Source organism: Montipora capricornis, chromosome 9 (genome assembly GCF_036669925.1).
Source record: "Montipora capricornis isolate CH-2021 chromosome 9, ASM3666992v2, whole genome shotgun sequence".
Lineage (NCBI taxonomy): Eukaryota > Metazoa > Cnidaria > Anthozoa > Scleractinia > Acroporidae > Montipora > Montipora capricornis.
This window is the reverse complement of record NC_090891.1, coordinates 29,704,011-29,711,510: the sequence shown is the minus strand read 5'-3', so window position 1 is coordinate 29,711,510 and position 7,500 is coordinate 29,704,011. Positions and strand designations below refer to the sequence as shown.

The window sequence follows — 7,500 nt, the reverse complement described above, 5'->3', positions numbered from 1 at the left end:
TACCATTTGGCCAAGTGACATAAAAAAAGTTTGGCCCACACTGTTGAATGCACTCAATCAAACCCTAACAAAGAAAAAAAGAAACTAAGATGAACTAAATTGCTTGTGTATCAACTTATTTTCTAGAGTCTAATGCACATAGTTTGCATTGAATTAAAATGGATTAGACTGTAATCTGATTAGCTTCAACAAATTGAGGTAAACTTCCATTAAAGTGTTAAACTTCACAATAGTTGCAAGATTTGCTCGTGTCACAATGTGATCAACTCCACGACTCGAGGAATTGACCTCTTTAGATTGTACGTTTTGAGACCACGTGATGCTCTCAAGGGAATTTTCCTTTTGTTTTTTCATAAGTTATGCGTACATATTCACGTGCATAGGACGACATTTGAAAGAAAGTTTTCCCTAGAGTAACATCACGTGGTCTGAAATGGGAAAACAAAATGTACAAGCTAAAGAGGTTAGTTAAAAAGTATTACTATTTTTAGAAAGCAATGATGCAATTTAAATGCCTAACTGCACTATCCACAGCTAGCAACAATAATATTAACGGTATAAAATAATATAAGTTTATCGGGTTATTTTAGGCACCAGCATTAAGTCCAGTGCATTGTGTTTATGAATTGTCATAAGAGAGAACATAAATATATTGGTGAACAAAGAACTTAATTTTAAAGTTACATGTACTTACCAGAGGCAAGCAGCCACAAAAACTCAACAAACGCAATAAAATAGTCGGTCTCATGTCTGTCAGCTGACTCTAGGCAGTCATAATATGTCAAGTGCTTATCACTGTGGATGAAAACGTAATTCTAAACAACGGACAAGAGATGCTGAACGATTACTTACGCTTAATAATGGACTCATATTGTACGTGTCATGATCAATGAAGTACTGCGCTGTTTTAGGAACGGCGATAACCAAGTGACGTTACGTCAACAAATTAAAAGGGATTTAAACATTCTGACAGGAATGTGAAGAAATGTGCGCTATCTTTTGCGTAAAGTGAGTTCGCAATAGTCTCCTACGCAGCCGTTCTTTAACGGCTGCGTAGGAGACTCGTAAGTTCGCAAGGGTTGTGCTAGTGATCGCAAAATCAACAAAAACAAAGACACGTTTGCTTGAAATGGGAACTAACTATGATTTAGCAACGGAAACTGATATGCAGTGGAACCTCCATTAAAGGGGCTAGGTCACGCTATTTTAGGTAATTTTGTTTAATTTTGTTAATTATGAGCTCTAAACGTCATACTGGCAGAGCAAGAATCTTTCATTTGCAAAATCACGGCCACATAACAACTGAGAATGATTTTCAAGCTTTGTAAATGACATTTTGATATAGATTGATATAAATTTGAAAAAAGGTGGGCCGACGTTTTTCAAATTTACCCAAACTCAATCCATTTCAATCCTCTCCAGTTTTGTCCATCTATGTTCCTTCTTGGCTTCCCTGTGTTTTGTTAGAGTTCTTCTATAGTTTTGAACAGTTATTTTGATATTTTAGTTAATTCTATGACCATTCGATCAGTGCTGAAAATGCCTGAAATAGCGTGACCTAGCCCCTTTAAGCGACCAGTAACCAAAGTCCCGTAGAATAATATTGTAAATCAAACCTCTATTAAGCGGCCACCGACCACCTTTTGGCCGTCCCGATGAGATTTCTCCTATTGTTTCACATTAAGAGGCCACCATTTGGCTTTTCAGCGACAGACTTCCTTGCAAGAATTTTTGAAATTAATTATAGAGCCGTAATGCAAAGTTTCAGTTACAGGCATTGTCGCCTTTTCCGGTTATAAAATCAACTCAGTTTACGCCTTAGTTTTGATTGTTCAGTGTTAAGTTGGGAGAAAATCATCTCAACATTTTGAGGAGAATTAGTACTGTATTTTTGTTCGGTATTAGAGCTGTCTCTTGTGCGAAAGTTGTCACAAGCCTCTAAAGGTGTTTGTTTTAAAATAAAGTGACTTTTCTACTAAAGTTTATGCTAATTTCTGACGACCCTCCGTCAAGCGGCCAGCCTCCATTAAGCGGCCATTAGCCGCTACCCCGAGGGTGGCTTAATAGAGGCCTCAATGTATATCATATGACACTTCGAGAACTGTAATTATAAGTTGGATCACCCACCTCCATGAAATTCGCATTATGCAAACACGAACCACACACAGTTGTAAAGTAATAAAGTATACGGAAATCAATCTCGCAACTGGGCACCTACTATTAAGTTGTTCTTAGCTTTTGACTGTGTAGAGACAACCGAGCAGTAAATCGTGATTGAAGAAAGATCCGTGAAGCCTTCTTCTGATCAGCAGGAACTCCTCGTTTCTTCCTGAGCTAACGAAATGCATACATATTCTACTGAAAGATTAGGACGAGCTTCGTCAACTTGTCAAGGCACTCATCAAATCAATCTAAACATCACCGAAACGTGTCGTCCCGCCTCCTTGTGACAGGGAAAAATTTCGGAATTCTGTTTGCTGTAGTAAAGCAACCTAAGAAAGTTAAACTTCCACGCTGTCCCTTATTTTCACTTGGGTGTGAATTTTCACCTCGATCACAAGCTACAATTGTAGGTGGAAAGAAAATACCACATTTTGCGTGGCGTGTTTAGGACTCCTTATCTTGTCTCATTTAGCCCAAACTCGCATTATTCCTGACGAACAATATTCATTTGAATGGGAAATCGAAAATCCAAAAAATATCGGCAAATGTTTGCCTATGGTGAAGGAAAAAAAAAACGGTTAAAAGTTACTTTTGCTACATGTTGTGTTTGTAGTATGTCATTTTATGACACCCTCCGATTCCATTTTAACCTTTAAAATAGCTCCTTATTTGGTTTAAAATAATAGCTAGTACGAATATGGAATCCATCGTGGGACGCCGTCATTTTTAACTCTGTTTAAAATTGTGCGAAGCCGGAATGAATAGGCTGCGATATCAGGTTTTTTGACGTTTGTGCTCAATATTGTCGATTGAAAGGCTAGCGAAATAAATTTCAAACTATTTGCGATGTCAATGATCATGACATCATTTTCCAGTGACGAAGTGAAATGAAGTTTATTTATTCAAAAAAAGAACTTTATTTGCAAATGATGCCATGATGTCATCTTTCTAAGCATTAGTTGTGCTGATGTCATTCTTTAAACTATCGCGTACACGTTTTTGCGTCTACGTTGCTTAGAAACGTAAAAGCTCTGTTACTGAAGTGTGTGGTACACGATTTATGACGCCAGAGTAAGTCATGTGACACAGTCAGAGTAACTCGCGTGACACTTCCTTTATTTCTTTTTTTATTACGGTTCATGACACATAAATACGAAAAGAAAGTGAAGATGAAGTAATAAATAAAATAAAATACAAACAACAATGAATCAAGCTAATTTTGGAAGGGCCAACGGACGGAACGCAAAAGAGCCACAAACTCCATACTAAGCGAATCTCCAAAAGTAGTGTACAGATCTGTGCGAAAAAAAATAATGATAAATAAATACATATAAATAATAAAAGATAAAAATAATAAATAAATAAATTAAAATAAATTAGAAATAAAAATAATAATAAATGTCGAAAACGCACAACGAGAAACGTTTCCTGTATACTCACAATTTAATTCTTCTGCATTACAATCTACAACACTCGACTCAACTCAACAATTCGCTCCTGGAAAACTGATCGGGCAAAGTACATTATCAAACAATCACGCAATTCTTAGGTGGTGTTAAATTATCGTCAATCATCAAGGTAATTAAATGAATTCTTGCAGTTTCCGACACACTCCCCCATATGACTCGTGCGTAGGTAACGAGACATATGCTCAAGAAGGTAACTGCTACGTCTTAACAAAGAGTCACGAGAAATTCTTAACGAGCAAAATTGACTATAAATGCCTCGGCCTAAAATAAAGTTCTGTTCAGTTCTGCTTGAACGATATCTTTCACTCGGAGTTCCGCGGCTGCAGCAGCATCACGCCTGGGTCTGAACATTGGTGCTTCCGGGTTGAGTTCACAGCTGTTTCTTGATTGTCGTCTTTATCACAGGACAGCTCTAACGGGTACAACAGCTGCACAGGACGCTCGACGTGAGACCGTCAGACCCGTAACTTAGCACCACGAACTACTCCATCTCTTCCAGTAATCAGTTGCTCCACAATCCCCAGCGGCCAGCAATTTCGGTTTCGTTCATGGGACTTCACGATAACAACGTCTCCAACAGCCAGAGAATTCTCCTTTCCTTTCTTTCCGCGTCTGAGCCGGTGACGCTCACGCAGCGCGCTCAAGTATTCGGTCGTCAACCTACGCCACATCACATCTTTCGTTTTCATCAGGAACTTGGCGCGTTTCCTTAAATCTCTTTCTTCTATGTGATAGGGTTGCAACTCGGGCAGAACACTGGAGTTTAACATCAGGAAAACATTCGGTGTTAACGTCGGAAGTTGCACGTCATCTTCCACGTAACACAACGGGCGGTTGTTCATCGCAACTTCAATGTCCAGGATGACTTCACTCAGTTCTTCCCAGGTAAGCAGACCTTGGCCAACTGTTTTGTAGAACATGGACTTCATCAATCCAATGAGACGCTCAAACTGTCCACCCCAACATGGTGCTCGGCTGAGGTTGAACTGCCACTGGATGGAATGCTCGCTCAGGAAGGAATGGAATCTTTCATCTCTCCGCACCTTCTTTACCCACTTGGCAGCGGCGACAAAGGTTTTACCATTGTCTGAATAGACTTTCGATGGACGTCCTATCCTGGCAATAAAGCGCTTTAAACTTTGGATGAAATCGGTAGTCTCCAAACTTGGCAATAACTCTAAGAACACTCCGCAAGTAAGGCTACACGAAAACAAGATCACGTACGCTTTACGTTCTTCCTTGCGCTTGCTGCGGTACTTCACAGGACGGCGAAATCAACACCTATCACATTGAAAGGTGTAGTTCCTTCTGTTCTCTCGCTAGGCAGCGGTGCGGTGGGTGGATTCTTCAAGGCTACTGCTTGAAAGCGTTTGCAGCCACTGCAATTCTCAGTTCACGGTTTTCTTGACTAACTTCCGCAGTCGGGGTAGCCAGAATTTTTCTCTCACTTTCGTCATCGTCAAAGAAACTCCCCCATGGAGTGTAGTCACGTGGGCATGCTGAACCATCTTAGCTGTAAAAAGGACTGAATCTGGCAGGTAGATGGGATAATCTCCCTGTACACGACCTCGGCATTCCAACAAACCATGTTTGTTTTGTTGTAGGTTGAGCTGCTCTTGATCCGCGATAAAATTTGTATTGCTCATCCCCTCTTTCTGCGTTCTCTTGATCCAGAACAACTCATGCTCAGCTAGCTCTGCCGTTGTCAGAGGTCCACGGATCTTGTTGGAAGGACGACAACAATTGCGCAAGAATCGCGAGATCCAAGCACCAATTCTCATGGCTTTACGAAGGCTGAACTTCTCGAGAAGGTCATCGAATTCGTTTCTCCCTTCGACACCAACCACGACAAGTTCTTTTTGAACCTGCCTCTCTGCTCTACTTTCGGGGCTTGGCTCTGTTACAATCTCAGGTGGCCACTTGGCGGGGTCTCCCAGCCACGAAGGCCCTTTCCACCAAATTTCTGCTCCACTCAAACTGCCACCACGACTTCCCAGATCAGCAGGGTTATGGACTGTCGGGACGTGATGCCATAAAACGTTCCGGTGGCTTTGAATCTTCCTCACACGATTCGCGACGAATTGGCGGTAGTCTCCGTGATCACTGATCCAGTGAAGGGCGACGGAACTGTCCAACCAACAGTGGATATCAGCCGCTAGTGGGAGTCCCTCCAATGCTTGTCGCACGTTGTTGGCCAGATTGACTGCCATATGACCTGACACGAGTTCCAGTCGGGGAATGGTCAGCCCTTGTTTGGCAAGCCGAGCCTTTGCGGTGATTAATCCTTGTGATGCTCCCGATGCTTGAGTCACCACTGCGTAGACTGCAGCACATACTCCTCGACCGCTCGCGTCGCCGAATGCGTGTAATTGCATCTCTTGAATTTCTTCTTGGTGAAGAGGAACGTAGCGTTGTACTGTAACGACATCCGGAATGTTCCGTTCCCACTTCCTCCACTGTACCGCTAAGTCTTCCGATAACGGGCTATCCTACGCGCTCTTCTGTACGCAGGTTTCCTGGTATAGCAGTTTGCCCTCCAGTAAAACTGGTGATGCTAAACCCAGCGGATCGTACACCTTTGCTATGTTGATAAGGATCCCTCGCTTCGTCATTTCGGCTGGTGGACTTGGAAAGTCAACGTGAAGGGTATCCTGGACCTTGTCCCAACTAACACCAAGTAGTTTGATCCCTTCTGGCTTTGACACATTGTTGAGCTGTTCTTTGGCGAATGACCTCTCGTAATTTTCGCAATCAGTTTCTAGCTCCTCCTTGTTAGAGTGCCACTTGTGTAGCTCGAACTTGGCGTCATTAAAGATCTCAATTGCTTCTCGTTTCAACTGCTTAGCCTTGTCTGTAGTACTTCCTCCGGAAATAAGGTCATCGACATATAAGCTCTTCCGCACTTCTTTGACGGTTTCGGGCCATTTCGTCTCTAAATTCTGAAGATGTTGCTGGATCACCTCATTTAGAAGAAATGGCGATGGGCCAAGGCCAAACACAACCCTGGTGAATCGTAGCGTTTCCACTTCCTACGCAGACTTGTGTACGATCCAGTGAAAGCGCAAGGCATCTTGGTCACTTTCACGAATTCGCACTCGTAGGAACGCACGGTGAAGATCTCCAGCAACCAACACAGGGTGGAAGTGGCAACGAGTGAGAACGCTCCACAGCTTGTTCTGTAGAGGCGGTCCGGCATGTAGGCACTCATTTAGTGATGGGGCCATTTCGTGAGCTCTCGCAGACGCATCATACACGACTCGAAGCTTTGTTGTTTCCGCACCCTCACGAACAACCGCACGATGTGGCAAATAGAACTCTCTCCCGGAGACTTCGGCAGGTGCCCGTTCTACTACGCCTTCCGCCAACTGTTCTCTTATGACGTCATCATAGTCGTCCAACATGTTCTTTCCGCGTATTTTCCGCAAGAGGGAATTTAGTCGTCGCATACTTCCGTCACGGTTATTTGGTAGGGCAGGACAATTCCCTTTCCAAGGCAGGCTCGTCTCGTACCAACCTTCAGGTGATCGCGTCAGTTGCTCTTTAAACTCATCGTAGACATCAAACTGGTCCCCGGCTGGCGTATCTGCTAGGCCAAGAACATCAAGCGCACACAATCTCTCGAAGTCACAGTTCGAATTCACCGCCAAATAAACAGGTGATAAATCTTGGTCTGCGCCAGGCGACATGATTGTCCACCCAAAACGGGTATACTCCGCTACCGGGTCCCCATGACAACCCACACACAGACGTTTTCCTGTCCGAATTTTTCAAATTCGTTTGCACCCAGTATAAGATGTACAGAAAGCTTAGCTTTGTCATCGACATCATCCATGCATATTCCCTTGAGGTGAGAGTTCCCTTCTATCAG

The 7,500-nt window shown here is 42.9% G+C and overlaps 3 protein-coding genes across 4 annotated transcripts in view; all 3 read right to left on the bottom strand.

Moving 5' to 3' along the window:
• LOC138016342 (uncharacterized) overlaps nucleotides 1–2,405 on the bottom strand; it is a 16,177-nt gene extending 13,772 nt beyond the window's left edge. The window contains exons 1-3 of one of the 2 annotated variants that reach the window (XM_068863496.1): nucleotides 2,128–2,405; nucleotides 695–795; nucleotides 1–64 (exon numbers count right to left, since the gene is read on the bottom strand). The exon at nucleotides 1–64 is cut by the window's left edge and continues 606 nt beyond it. In XM_068863496.1, the coding sequence (XP_068719597.1) occupies nucleotides 1–64; nucleotides 695–748 (118 nt within the window). In that variant the 5' untranslated portion in view covers nucleotides 749–795; nucleotides 2,128–2,405. The remainder of the gene's footprint in view (nucleotides 65–694; nucleotides 796–2,127) is intronic. The other variant, XM_068863495.1, reaches the window with a different exon arrangement.
• Nucleotides 2,406–4,087: 1,682 nt separating this feature from the next.
• On the bottom strand, nucleotides 4,088–6,007 carry LOC138017508 (uncharacterized). The gene is made up of 2 exons (XM_068864574.1): nucleotides 5,081–6,007; nucleotides 4,088–4,888 (listed from the first exon to the last, which is right to left on the bottom strand). Exons 1-2 carry the CDS (start codon nucleotides 6,005–6,007, stop codon nucleotides 4,088–4,090), a joined length of 1,728 nt encoding a protein of 575 aa, XP_068720675.1.
• Nucleotides 6,008–6,121: 114 nt separating this feature from the next.
• On the bottom strand, nucleotides 6,122–7,318 carry LOC138017506 (uncharacterized). The gene is made up of 2 exons (XM_068864572.1): nucleotides 6,680–7,318; nucleotides 6,122–6,592 (listed from the first exon to the last, which is right to left on the bottom strand). Exons 1-2 carry the CDS (start codon nucleotides 7,316–7,318, stop codon nucleotides 6,122–6,124), a joined length of 1,110 nt encoding a protein of 369 aa, XP_068720673.1.
• Nucleotides 7,319–7,500: the final 182 nt, after the last annotated feature.